Genomic DNA, 14,785 nt, shown 5'->3' on the forward strand with positions numbered 1-14,785 from the left:
GCTTCTGTTATTCATCATCAGTACCAGAGGCTAGAGAAGCAGAACCTCAGCCTGTGTTCCTATTTCACAGAATGGGTCCAGTGAGAAGAGAGAAGTGAGACAGTTCCAGTTCACCGCCTGGCCTGATCACGGCGTGCCAGAACACCCTACACCTTTTCTGGCTTTCTTACGGAGAGTCAAAACGTGTAACCCTCCTGATGCAGGACCAATGGTTGTGCATTGCAGGTAAGGACCGCCAAGAGCATTTCTTTTACTGATAGTCAGAAGGTTTTTGAGCAAACAGAAAGCACAGTTGTTCCTGACTGCATATTCTCCTTGCAACTTGTTGATACTCTGGGATAGTAAATACTTTTATAAAATAGACAGATCTCTTTTGGTCAAATTTGGAAGAATTTGATCCAAACACATATTCTCCCTAGAGCCACGAGGCACCTATGGCCCGTTACTATTTTGTCTTTGGGAAAAAATCAGTAGTCGATCAGCACAACAGTAAGTGTGCATCTGGCCTCAAAAATATAAAACAGGAAAGAATAAAAAATTATCCTTGTAATTAAGGTCAATTTTAACTTCCAATACAAAGGAATATTCTTGGGAAAATTTCATAGGAATTATTTCACAGGTTCCTGGAGGCTGGACTGATATGTCTTGTCCTAATAGGAATAATCTGATGAACAAACTAACAGTTTAATGATGCAATCTTTAAAGGAGACTGCCTTGCTTAAAGATAGATGCCAGTTTTGCATCATCGCTATATAACAAATGACTGATTGGACTTTTTAATGTATTTAATAAGATGTATACGAAGATATAATTTAGAAGTTATGTTCTTAGAAACACTGCTCTGTATTTCTTTTGAAATGCATAATTTATATTTTAGATTTAATTCTGACTAACATCCTCCACATCACTACTCAGGTTCTATGTATGTGTTCTATTTATGTGTTCATGAATTTTTAATAAGAAACTGATTTCTTCCAGTTGCCTGAGTTCCTCTCAAATACTATTACTAACAGACTACCCAAGAGAGCTGGTTATGTTCTACATATTACCACATAAACATATAGCTCATATAACTTCCTGATAGTCCTTGATAACCTAAGTGATTCAGCTATGAAAAAAATGGCTTCTTGAGCAAATAAGTAAAATTGAAGTGTAGAATATGTAAAAAAACAATAAAGGTTCTATCACAAACTACTACCTTTAAAAAAAAAAGATTTATGTATTTGAGAGAGTTATAGACAGAGAGAGGGAGAGACGGATAGAAAAGTCTTCCATCTTCTTGTTCATTCCCCAAATGGTCGCAATGGCTGGGGCTGTGCCAATCCAAAAACATGAGCCAAGAGCTTCTTCTGGGTCTCATGTGGGTGCAGGAGCCCAAAGCACTTGGGCCATTTACTTCTGCTTCTCCAGGTACATTAGCAGGGAGCTGTATCCAAAGTGGAACAGCCAGGTATCCAACTGGTGCCCATATGGGATGCCGTGCCACAGGCAGAGGTTTAGCCTACTATGCCACAGCTCTGGGCCAGATCACAAACTACTTCTAATAGATTTCTGCAGTTGACCCTAGAAACAAGGCTGTTTTTGCAAAAAGGTAAGGACTATTAATAGATCAGAATAAAAGAAAGAAAATTCACCTAACTTATACTGCCATGGTAATTTTTAAAGAGTGGTGAACAAATTCCACATGAGATATCTCCATTTTCAAGCAAGTATTTTCCTACATAAAAAATAATAATGACATTATCATGTATTTGTAAATTATCTTGCAAATTGCAGACCACTCCTCAAGCTTTAATTTTTTATGTGTTTTATGATGTTTGATGTTAGTGCAAGAATGAGAATGAATAAGAGGCTATAGGATTGATTCAAATACTGATGGCTACAAAGGTGGTGGTACAATGAGCTTTCTGCCTGTTACATAGTTTTTGCTCCCCTGTACCAGGACAGGGATCATTTTAGGACTGGCCACTATTGTAGTTTTCTGCATGGTTGTAAAACACTAGTAATTATTTTTTATTGAGCAAATGGTTTTAATTCAGGAAAACAGGTTTCTGCTTCCCCTACCTTTAGTTTGCTTCATGCACTGGCATACACACTTCTTTTTAGGCCTCAAAAAGTCAGTGTACCTTGTTATATGGGCCCCTGATTGGCACATGTAATGCATGTGAAACACATGAAAAATTTTAGATGGAATTTAGCCAGAGGATAGAGAAACAAGAAATTTGGGCTGCAAGAAGAAATGTTGCCCTCACATGTTTAATGGTAAAAATGCTGTGCATAAGCACTTACAGAAATATACATCTAAATGCACATAGGATTTATAAAATAATAGAAATTAAAATTAGGGGAACCAAATTTGGAAGTCTAAACTGAAGACATTCTTATTTTATTTGTATTAAGTTTTGAAATACAGCATTGTCTAATTCTTAAAATGTGCTTACCATTGCCATAAAAAAAAGAACCCCTGGAAAACTTGGATGGATGGACGGATGGACAGATGGACGGATGGAAGGACACAAGGATAGAAGGACAGGTAGACAGACAATTGGATAGATAGATAATCTTCAAATGCAGTTTGATTTATGTTGATCATAAACAAGGTATAGGCTTTATGCTAGGCACTATGAGATATCCAAAGCAGTTTACAAGCAAGCGTAAGAGTTAAGACAGTTGGCTGTAATGCCTTATTTTGAAAATGTGCATCAAACACGCACACAAACACACACATACTCCGTTATGCTATGTTAAGCCATGTGGACTCACCTCTGGGAGATGCAGACCTCTCCGGAGAAATAAGGAAACAAAGATGAATGTGCAGAGTTAATAGCTGCTGACATTTGGAAGTGCCATGCCTGAGGCTCTGGAGAAGCTGTGTATTGAAACAAACAACAGAATAGTAGGTATATTGGTGGAAGAAATTTGTTAGGAACTTCAGAGCGATAAAGGAAAAATCCAGCATAAACTGAGCTCTATGAAATAATCCCGTGTTTACCCACAGGTGACTTCACATATCGGGTAAGAAATGTCAACCTCTTTGTGTAGGAGGGGTCATGTCAGCATAATCCACATCCAAACCGTCATGAATTCTTGACTTTGGCACAAGTATATTAAAACTCAAGAGCCTAATTGTTCTCATAGGGTGGCTGATTTATGTCATTCTGGATAACAGTTACTCGTGTGGTGTCCTAGATATGGTAGTGTAAGAACCAACTCTGGGAAGGAGCTATGCAAACATCATAATAGCCTGCTCATGAAGGGATAATGATCAGAGTTGCCATGTTCACTTCACAAATAATCACACACACACACACACACACGTACATACACAACCACCTTGGGATGTAAATACTCTATTTCATGGTTTGATTTCTCTTCTCATGAGCTTGGATTTTTCTCTGTAATAAAGGTGTAGTGACATATTCAGGATAAATCCAAACTTTCTGCCAAAAAGATCCCATGAGAATGGAGGAGCATTGAAGTCTGGTAGTAGCAGAAGGAGGTAGGAAGGAAGGAAGGAGGGAAGGAGGGAAGGGGGAGGGAGAGGAAGAAAGGTAAGAAGGAGGGAGGGAGGGAGGGAGGGAAGAATAGGGATGAGGGATGTGAAGGTAAACCTGGAAAAGAAAGTTCATGTTTCTCTGGTGATTATTCTAGTAATAAATACACTAGGTTAAAAAGAGCCATCAAATAAAAAGAAATTCTACCAATAAATAATAAGAAAAAGCTATAGGATTAGCCTAATGTTGCAAGCAGAGACCAGGTCTTGGAGGGGAAGGATCTGCCCCCATTCAGAGAGAGAGAGAGAGAGAGAGAGAGAGAGAGAGAACAAACATTTGGTTCAACAGACAAAGAAGTAAAGACAGTTCTTACAGGATATGTCAGTCAGCGTTGAGAATGCACACTCTAGAGATAGACTGCCTCAGTATGTTGGCTCATCTACTGGCAGTGTGCCTGGAAGAACATATTCCATCTCTTTTAGCCTGTTTCTTCACTTGTTAAATAAGATAACACTATTTATAGCAATAGTGATTTTACGAAGGTTAAATGCAATGATACACATAAGGTATTTAGGACAATAATAATTATATAGGAGTATACAATAATGTAAAATTATTGATATATTAGTAATTGAGTTATTTTTAAGAGTCATGTGTATATTTAGAACTTTGGGATGAAAACCCAACATGAACTTCAAGGTCATCTGTACTCCTGTGACCTGAGCCATCTGCTTTATTGAGTGACCAGGTGCTTATAAGTATCCAGATAGTTAATTGAATGGATTTTTTAAATTTTTCGATATTTCCTATCATGCTTATTCCATCTTATTTTTATCAGTACCAAAGAGAATTTAATGCCATGAGTTAGAAAACACTTATGATAAGTCTGTTTTCATTGAAACTTGAGAAACCATTGAACTCTTAAAATTATGCTGTTAAGAACATGTGGACCTCAATGCAGTGGTTCTTAATGCCCTTGAGATAAAGTCTAGACTTCTTATTCATTCACAGTCCTGTGTATAACAAGCTGATGCTGCTCTTTACACCTCCTTGTTTACTCTCTCATTCACCTACTGCTAGCTACACATTCCGTGCACCTTTATCTCTGGATCTCAGCAAAAGATACTTATCTCGCCTAGAATTTCAACTAGTCCCCTTTTCTACCTGAGGATGTTCAACTGGGTTTCATAATACAACTTAAATAGTACTTTCTACTTACATTGGAAAGGCTGCAACCTGACTGACTCCAGATGGTTTTGTTGATACATGTGATAACTTCTTAAAAATATTGTTTCATTTTTTTAACAGACACATGAAAAGTGCTCACATTTGTGGGGTGCCAGGTGATGTTTCAGTAAATGTATATATTGTGCAATGTCCTGTCAGAGGTCAATATATGTAGCTTCTCAAACGTTTAATTTTTTTATGGTGAAAACATTCAAAATTTTATCTTAAATTTTTTTAGAGAGAGAAATATAACAGAATATCAATATTTTCTGTCTTTCTACTGTGCAAGAGAACTCCAGAGCTTCTTTCTCCTATGTAGCTGTAACCTTTTAGTAGTTATTAATCAACGTTTACTGGCCTGTCCTTTTTTTCTCTCCTGCCTCTGGTAAGCACCATTATACCTTTATCTTCAGTGAAGTCACATTTTTTTTCAAACTCCATCTGTGAACACGATCATGTGATACTTCTCTCTACACTTGGCTTATTTTACAATATGATCTCCAGTGTCATCCGCATTGCTGCACAGGATGGATTTAATCTTTTTAATGGATAAATAGTATTCATTGTCTGTATGTACCCACTCTTCAATGGATGGACACTTAGTGTATTTTCATATCTCAGCTATTGGGACTATTCCTGCAATAAGTATAGAAATGCAGGTGTCTCTTTGGCACACTGAATTCATTTCCTTTGTATATACACCAAAAGTAGGATTGCTGGATCATATAGTAGTTTTGTGTTTTGTATTTTGAGGTACATTCATGCTGTTTTCCACAATGGTTGTACTAATTTGCATTCCCACCAACAGTTTGCACGTGTTCCCTTTTCTCCACATCCTTGCCACTACTTGTTATCATTCGTTGTTTTTATAATGTAAACTGAAAATTTTTGATGGTGAATTTCTTTACACTGCAATACATTATGTAGTTTGCCAAACCATCCCAACTCCCTGTACCCATATCTCAATTCATCCATCTTTGAGTTTGTTCATTTTGTAGATATTCGAGTTGTAACTGTGGAGAAGTCTATTCAAGCTCATACCTATTCCTCTTCCCACAGGAAGAATCTAACAGTGCGTTCTAACTCTATCAAGTAGGTTCACACTTACTATGTTTAACTGTGTATGAGCAGATCACATAGGCCTTGAGATCTTCTAGGATGTGATCCATGTCTTACATACATTTTTATACGGCTCTTTTACCTTAGTGTGTAATCAATAGTTGTTTGCTCAAGTTACTTGAATTCCATGTGGTATCTTAATAATTTTACAGAAATAGTAAGATAGTTTTAAAACTGGACTTTTGAAAATTTTATTTGTTAACATACAAGAGTACATGTTATCTGTTTAAGAATATTTCTTTATTTTTAACTAGACTTGGCTTAGTGAAACTTAATTTCTGAGTCACTTTTTTCTAATATTTTTTCTTTTATAACTCTTCCCAAATGACATCCAGTACATGATTAAGTACAGACATAGATTTCTGGTTTTTAGCTATAGTAATAATTAAGGATAGCTGAGCCTGTTTTTTTCTTTTGCCAGGCAGAGTTAGACAGTGAGAGAGACAGAGAGAAAGGTCTTCCTTCCGTTGGTTCACTCCCCTAATGGCCGCCATAGCCGACACTGTGCCGATCCGAAGCCAGGAGTAGGGTGCTTCCTCCCGATCTCCCATGCGGGTGCAGGTGTTGCTGTGGATTCATTCTGAGAGGAGGAGCATGGTGGGGCAAGAGGCACGGAGTCACCACACAGACCCCGAGAGTTGGGTGAAAGCGGGCCAGAGGCGAGCAGCCCACAGACTCATTTATTTCAGTTGGTACAGCAGCTTAAATAGCCAAAGCAGCCAATCCGGTCGGGGTGGTTTATGCCCTAACCAGTCACAGCCTGTTGCCAGGCAGGCTCCATTGCCATGTGGTTTCCAAAGCCATCCAATCACAGCCTGTTGCCAGGCAGGCTCTGTTGCCAGGTGGTTTCCCAGGCGGCTTCCGAGGAGGTCTCTGAAGCCCCTCCTGAGTAACTGACGCTTGCTTGCCAGTGGCTGTATTGGCATGGCCTTCTCATTCCACCACATGCAGGGACCCAAGTACTTGGGCCATCCTCTGCTGCCCTCCTGGGCCACAGCAGAGAGCTGGACTGGAAGAGGAGCAACTGGGACAGAACCAGCACCCCAACTGGGACTAGAACCCGGGGTGCCGGCACCGCAGGTGGAGGATTAGCCAATTGAGCCACGGCGCCGGCCTACTGAGCCCTTTTTCAACAACACATAATCTTTCTTGTCAATTGGAGAGGTCCTATTCTAAGTATTTTACATTTGTTATTGCTTTTTCTTTTAAAGATTTATTTATTTTGCTTGAAAGGCAAAGTTATAGAGAAGCAGAAGCAATTAGAGAGAGAGAGAGAGGTCTTCAATCCTCTGATTCACACCCCAGTTGGCCGCAACAGCTGGAGTTGCATCGATGCAAAGCTAGGATCTAGGAGCTTCTTCCAGGTCTCCCACGTGGGTGCAGGGGCCCAAGGACTTGGGCTATCTTATACTGCTTTCCCAGGCCATAGCAGAGAGCTGGATCGGAAGTGGAGCATCCAGGACTCAAAGTAGCACCCATATGGGTTGCTGGCACTGCAGGCGGCAGGTTTACCTGCTATGCCACAGCACTGGCCCTCCATATTACTGCTTTTTATTCTCAAATGTCTTTATGGGCAAGAACCTGATTGTCTAATTTCACAGAAGATAAGCTGGGGACCAAGAAGGGTCAATATACTTGCCAGTGCTGATGCCACTAGTGGTAAAGCCATTATGTTCCCCAGGTTGCCTGGCCCTACAAACGAAGCATATTCTCCTGTCTTTAGATCTCTTGGTGGTTCTCAGACACTCCTTCTGCTGCCTCTTTGGAGTGCATTTCACTGCCAAGCCTTCCCTGATGACCTGCTTACAAAGAACCATTTATTTTTTTCTGATTCTGCATCATATTGTCACATTTTAGTCTTTATTTCACTCTTTGTGTTTCAAAGGCAATAGTTAGCATATGAGGCTCTTCTACTCCTCAATTATTTTAACATAAATAATTATAATAATAGCTATCAGTTACTGAACCACTACTATTTTCTGAGTATTACTATGCACTTAAGATATAGTTATTTATGCCAGAAAATGATATATTTTACTCGCAAAAAGCATTAAATGCAGGAAGGTGATAGGTGGTTTGTTCAAGGTCATTTAGCTCATTAATTTAGGCCTAATTTCAAAGTGCGTGATCTGTTCATTCACCAGTATATCAAGGTCTGACCCTTTTTTGTTGCAGAGACCATTTAGTTCCTTCCATTATCTCCTCACTCCCTATGTCAGTAAATGGTTTTCAGATAGATATTTGTCATTACCTCTTTACAAGTATCTATATAATGCATGAATTGGGATATAAAATATTTTTCACCTAACTTACAAAATTTGATTCTGAAAGAAACTAAGAAGACATTTCAAGCTATTCATGAAGTTCAAATTTTCTTGTAATTCATGCATATTTTTCATTTTTTACTTTTGACTTCCTCTGTTAAACAGAGAAAGTTTGATTTTTTTTTAATTTGACAGGTAGAGGATTTTTTTTAAAAATGAGATCTATTCTTTAGGATTTTTCATAGAGGAGTTTGTGGTTTATATTCCAATTAATATTCTGTAAATTCTATCTTCTGGTACCAACGGAATATGGCAACTGATTTTGTTGCATTTGTTTCTTGCCAGGAATCCATAATTTGGGATGGAACAATAATTCCATTCAATCAATTCTAAAATCTTGAACCAGAATAGCTAGCTCATGAATCATATTAATCTCTTTTAAGACAAAATGAATGGTTTTTCTTCACAGGACAAATATCTCTATTTATAAATAAATATGAAAAAGAGATAGATCAAGACCCTCTGAATCTCCTTAAGTCTTTCAGATCAGAGAATCAAATTAGTTTCCAAAATGGGAAGGAATGAGAACTGAAGGCCAGATATAGATCAAAAATGTACTGTAAGCATCAGTGGCCCACTGAGGGTGGTCAAATTAAAAATTAAATGACAGTTTGGGGTTGAGACAATTCCAAAAATCCAATATACATAATACTTTTCGACTTTATGTAGAGAAATTCAATGAAGAAACTACTCAGGTCATCATATTCACGGCATACCCATTTACCTTCAGCACCAATCCAGTGTTGAGTGAAGTCACCTTTTCAAGATCAAAATGAAAACATTGCATATAAGCATTCAGTGAGCTAAGAGTGCTGTGGGAAAATATTTAATACATTTTTAACCATTCATTCTAAAATCTATCCTTTATTTCTCCTAATGTTCCATTCAAATATTTCTCCAGATCAAAGATTACAAGTATTGCTAAAGCATATTGTAGTTTTGAGATGATGACAAGTAACAACCATAGACCCATATTTTCCATAAACCTGGGATTCATTTCTATGTGTAAATTAAGATATAGGAGAAGCTAGCTTTTAGTAGATGAAAAACTAGCTTGTTAAAAATACGGACATCTCTGAATAAGATGATGTGTGGAATATAAAGATTATGTCATAGTTATGGAGATACTTTAAGGTGATGAGAAATATGAGTAATTATACAAAATGGAATTCATTACTCTGGATTCTATTTTTATATAACAATAACTGATAAAATATAAAAGATTAATTTATGAAACAAATCTATGATACACACCAGGAGTTTAGGTCTTTAATATTTTAATGGCACCTTGTATAAAGGAAAAATACCTTACTTTCATTGAAACAGTTCAAAAGTAATTGAACCAGAAGAAGACATTAAAAGGAATTACATAGTAGCCTCAGTGGGTGTAAAGTGTTAAGGCTCAAAAACGGTGAAGATAATTTGGGATTCTGCAAGGGACGTTCTGGCTGCCTGATGAAATGGAAAATTTGTTTGGAAAGAAGGCTTATATATATAAAGGCAATAGAGGAGAGATGAGGCCAACATTAGGACATGACCTAACTTGAAAACCATATTTCCAGAGCTGTATCAGCAAAGCCCTTCAAGGACAGACTATCATCTTACTGTTGCCATTCTATATTCAAGAACCTGCACACTTTTGTTTAGGAAAATGAATTAATTACAGAGCATCTGCCCATCACTTACTTGATTTAATGTTTACAACAGGAATGGTAGATGTACATTATTACTATCTTCACTACACAGATAAGGAAATTGATATTCTCAGAGGTTAAGTGATTTGTTAAAGACCATACACCCAACCAGTAAGTTAAGTCTCTATGAGAGCTTCCATTTTCTGATTCAAGTCCTCTCCTCTTTATGTATGACATAATGTTGAATATACATGATAGAAACATGGGTAGAACCAGTGACAAGATGCTTTCTAGCAGATCGAGCTGGTCTTTGAGGACAGCAGTGCATGGTGTTGTAGACTGTGCACTTGAAATCCTTCTACCAGAGTTCAAATCACAGCTATACATTTACTGTGTCTGTGGCTTTAACTGAATTATTTAATCTATCACTGCTCATGTTTTGATCAGTGAAGTGATAGTAATAATAGTATTTCCTTCATAGTATTGTTTATAAATATTAAATAATGTGGCATGTGTCAAGAATCTAATTAGCCAGTACCTACAATGTAGAAAGTCAATAAAGTTTTCCATTATTAATGTTTTATTATTTTGTTTTGCTACACAGAAAGTAGGTGGCTGTTTATATATTTCTATTAATAAAAAAGCATCCTGTCATGTTCTCTAAAATGTGAGCTTCAGGTCTATGTAATTTGTGATTCAGAAGAGTAGAAATGTATGTCTGTGCAGATGTTAACCAATAAGGTGGGTTGCAATAATGTTTATTTAAAAATGCGTAATGCAGGGTGTTTGGCACAGTGGTTAAGATATTTCCTGGGATGCCTGCAGTCTATATCAGAGTGCCTGGGTTTGTGTCTGGGCTCTGCTTCTGATTTCAGCCTCCTGCTAATAGGCCCCCCGAGAGGTAGCTGGTGATCGCTCAAGTGGTTAGGTTGCTGCCACTCACACGGGAGACCTGGATTGAGTTCCCAGCCCCAGCTGTGGCAGAATTTGGGGAGTAAACCAACCAGAGATCTCCAGAGATCTCTATCTCTTTGTTTCATTCTTTCTCTCTCTCCCTCCCTCCCTCCGTCTCTCTCTCTCTGTGGGGGGGGGGGGTCGTCTCAAATAACAATTGTGTTAAAAAATTAATAAGCAAAAGCACTTTAAAAAACACAAGTACTGTAATAATTATTTCATTACACTTAAAAATATTTTACTTATTAGAATAGATTTCCATAAGGCAAAGTTTCTCGGCCTCAGCACTGTTGACATTTTAGGCCACATCATTTTTGCTATGGGAGCTGTCCCTTAAACTATAGGATATTTAGCAGTATCCCTGGTCTTTGCCCACCAGATGCCTTTAGCATTCCCTTCTCCCAGTTGTGACAATCAAAAATGTTTTTAAGTATTGCCAAATGTCCCCTGGGGGATCCATCACTCCTAGCTGAGAATAACTGCCATGTGTTAATGAAACTGAATTTTAATTGTGGCAGAATTTTTGCTTACAAATGATAACCCATCCCTCAAAGCTTTCATCCCCCCAAAGGCTTCTTCTAATGGCATCAATATTAAAAACATTTGGAGAGCTTCTCTATGAGACTTACCCTAATAATCACCATTTGGTGCATGAAGAGAATTAGGCTCATTGCTTGAAAAGCCATCCATCAACATTCCCTATGTTGATCACTGATCATACAAACCAAATTCTTGGCTCCAGAGGTCTCTTGGTAGAAATGATAGATGATTGATTGACAGATACACAGACATAAATAAAAAGAGGCAAGAGAAGTGAAGACAAGAGAAGAAAAAAATTAAATCTATTAAAGGACAAAGGTGTGCCACCATCAATAAATCCAATGAAAAAAGCCACAGGCTCTTGACTGCCCAAAATTGGACTCCAAAAATACTTTTACACCAAGGCAGCATTGCTGCCATAAATCTTCAGCCTCTCAAGGTGGCTACTTTTAAGAGCCATACTCTTTGGAGTTAATAAACGCTAGTCTTTGCTGGGATATCCATCACATTGTTTCATATTCATGCCTGGTATGACGTCCAGCATTTTGGCAGTTCCAAACAATAAGCCCCAGGAGTGCCCTTCAGTGACATATGACTTGATGACTGTCCCTTGTGCACTGTGTAACAGAAGCCAAAGATAAAAGATCAGATGAATGAGAGGAAGGTGAGTCATAATGCCATATCCCCTGCCTAAGTTTGCAGGTTCCTAAAATGCTTTGCCCTTTGGTTTTTTGGGGTGTATGTTTCCGGGACTGCACACTCTATTTTTAAATCACAGAATTTTACCAAGGATAAATGCATTTCACTTATGTTCTTCTACATCTTTTTCCAAGGAGCTTGAGCAGCCTCTGTTTCTCTCCCTATCCCACTGTCCTCCGTACCTCTCTCACTTCCTCAAAAAATCCTCCTCAATATGTCAGTCCCATAAAGGGAGAGTTTGCAGTTAAGTCCTTTGTCCATGCATGGTGCTGCTTGTAGAGTCCATAGATGGTTAACGGAGGCAGACAAATGAAAGGGGGCAGAATTAACTGTGGGGCTGTCCCATTCTGATGATAAAAAAATAGTTGGCCGGTGCCGCAGCTCACTAGGCTAATCCTCCGCCTGTGGCGCGGGCACACCGGGTTCTAGTTTGGAGCGCCGGATTTTGTCCCGGTTGCTCCTCTTCCAGTCCAGCTCTCTACTGTGGCCCAGGAGTGCAGTGGAAGATGGCCCAAGTGCTTGGGCCCTGCACCCGCATGGGAGACCAGGAAGAAGCACCTGGCTCCTGGCTTTGGATCTGCACAGCACGCCGGCGGTAGCAGCCATTTGGGGGGTGAACCAACAGAAGAAAGACCTTTCTCTCTGTCTCTCTCTCACTGTCCAACTCTGCCTATCCAAAAAAAAAAAAAAAAAAAAAAAGGTTAAACAGTTGTTTGCTCACATTTGTTTTAGTATCTCAGGAAAGGATTATGAAATTCTGATTATTTTAAGAAATAATACATTTTCTCTCTGTTTTGGTTTGGATTGGTTTTGCTCATTGAATCATTTTTAAAAATTGTAACCAAACTTATTTTCTAGTACATCTGTGTGCCTGGGGTGTTGGCAGATTTTCTGAAATTGTGGGTTTACTTATAATTTGGCCATTGTTGCCTAGAAATCTCATCCCAAAACTCAGTGGCTTAAAAAGCACACCCATCTGTTACTTCACACTACTCTGCGGGTTGACTTGGGTCTTCTGCAGGTCTTTGCAGTGGGCTGGAAGGTCAGGAAGTGTTGGGTAGGACCTCCCTCCCCAAGAGGCCTTTCATCTTAGTCCTGTGGTTCTAAGGACATCAAAGAGGAAGCCACAAAGTTATTTGATGCTAGCACTTCCACTGCATTATCTCTTCAAAGCTCATCAAGTGATAGCTCAGGTTCAAGGGTTGGGATAACTGATGCCATCTATTGACATTTGTGCCCTAATGTATTCTACCTCTGAGGGTTGTACTGTGAACTCTCATTAACCTGGATGAGTGCAATGTGAATTTCCCACAAAAGGCTCCTTAGGAAGAGCAGACACCTCCAGCTCCTGTCAAAATACAGAGTCAATTGATTAATGTATTAAATGGGGAAGAAGGTGGAGGAAACATCTAATTTATTTCAGAACTGCTTCCTGATTATTTTTGCAAAAATATCAACTTGTGGGTGGAAGAAACTTACACTTTTAAGTACTCTTTCATCATGTTTCAAAGTGTTTCATGTAAATCTTCCTGTAATTCAGGATTTATTGAGATTAATGGGCTTTTTAAAACTCAAACTCCAGGAGCATAATTCAATCACAATGAATCATAGCTCAGGAAAGGGTACTTTAAATCTTCCAGATCTCTCTCCTCTGTCTCTGTCTCTGTCTCTCTCTGTCTCTCTCTCTCTCTCTCTCTCCCCCCCCCTCCATCCCCTCTGCCTCTCTCCCCTTCCCCCACCCCCTCCCCTCCCATTGGTAAACCTCAGAAATGTGAAAACAGAATGAGGCCCAATGAAGTTGACAGCTTTTCCCTGGACTCCTGCTAGACTCAAGGCCACACTTGCTCCAAAATATTTCCCACTCACTCTGGTACTCTGAATTTTCTTCAAATTAATTTCATTAAATAACCCCTTAATTATTTTCTAGATGCATTAGGAAAATAACCAGAGAGCACCTGTACCGTGAGAGGAGGCGTTGCGTTTGGCACTAAGATGGTTGAAGTGGGTAATTTTGATGCATTAGAGCCAATTAAGTATCACAGATCTTCAAGACCATGATTAATGGAAAAGAGGACTGATGTAGCCAAGGAGCAGCCTGAATACAATGGGCACCCAGGTGATCAGTAAGGTGGGGGCCTAGGAAATAGCAGAGGGCTGCCAGAGGGAGATGGAGAGAATGTCAGAGATAAACTCATCCTGCTTTGCAGTAGTGCCTGGCGCTGGGATGGTGGAAACCACTTCAGGCTACTAAAAATGACTTGACATGCTGTCTTGGCAGCCCTGCTCTGGTTCACAGTGGCTGCCTTGTGTATCTGCTGCTCCCATCGGAGTGCTAGCCTGGCTCGGCAATGGCTGTGCATGAGCGTTTTAGTGTCCATATGCCTGGGAGGCTCATCAGCCACAATTTCCTCATCCCAGGTTCCAGCCAAGTGCAGCAGATGCTATTGTTACCTCTTCTATTGAATAAAGTAGGAAGCAGAGAGAGAAAGAAATTTGTCGATACTGCTTTTCTGCTGGAACCAAAATAAAGCCTGTGTGTGGTATATTGTCCAACAGTAAACCGTGTGCCAGATTTCTATTTTGTATAACACAACTTCCATAAGACAAGAATCTGCTCCTGTATTTCTTAACATAATGTAAATGACCTCCTTCATTCTCCTGAAGATGTGTTACAATTAGAGCCATTCAGACTTCTCAGTTTAGATTTGTGCTGTTTCTTGCACTTCAAATCCTTTGCTTCTGACCATACCATCTGCTGGAATCACTTCTATTTCTTTCACACACTCACAGTGTT

General features: G+C 39.1%; 1 protein-coding gene across 1 annotated transcript in view; it reads left to right on the forward strand.

Annotated features, from left to right (window-relative positions):
• Window positions 1-14,785, forward strand: part of PTPRD (protein tyrosine phosphatase receptor type D) — a 428,560-nt gene that overhangs the window by 383,472 nt on the left and 30,303 nt on the right. Inside the window, exon 25 of the mRNA XM_062208263.1 lies at window positions 71-225. Coding sequence (XP_062064247.1) covers window positions 71-225 — 155 coding nt within the window. The remainder of the gene's footprint in view (window positions 1-70; window positions 226-14,785) is intronic.

The sequence above is a fragment of the Lepus europaeus genome, chromosome 12, assembly GCF_033115175.1.
Source record: "Lepus europaeus isolate LE1 chromosome 12, mLepTim1.pri, whole genome shotgun sequence".
Lineage (NCBI taxonomy): Eukaryota > Metazoa > Chordata > Mammalia > Lagomorpha > Leporidae > Lepus > Lepus europaeus.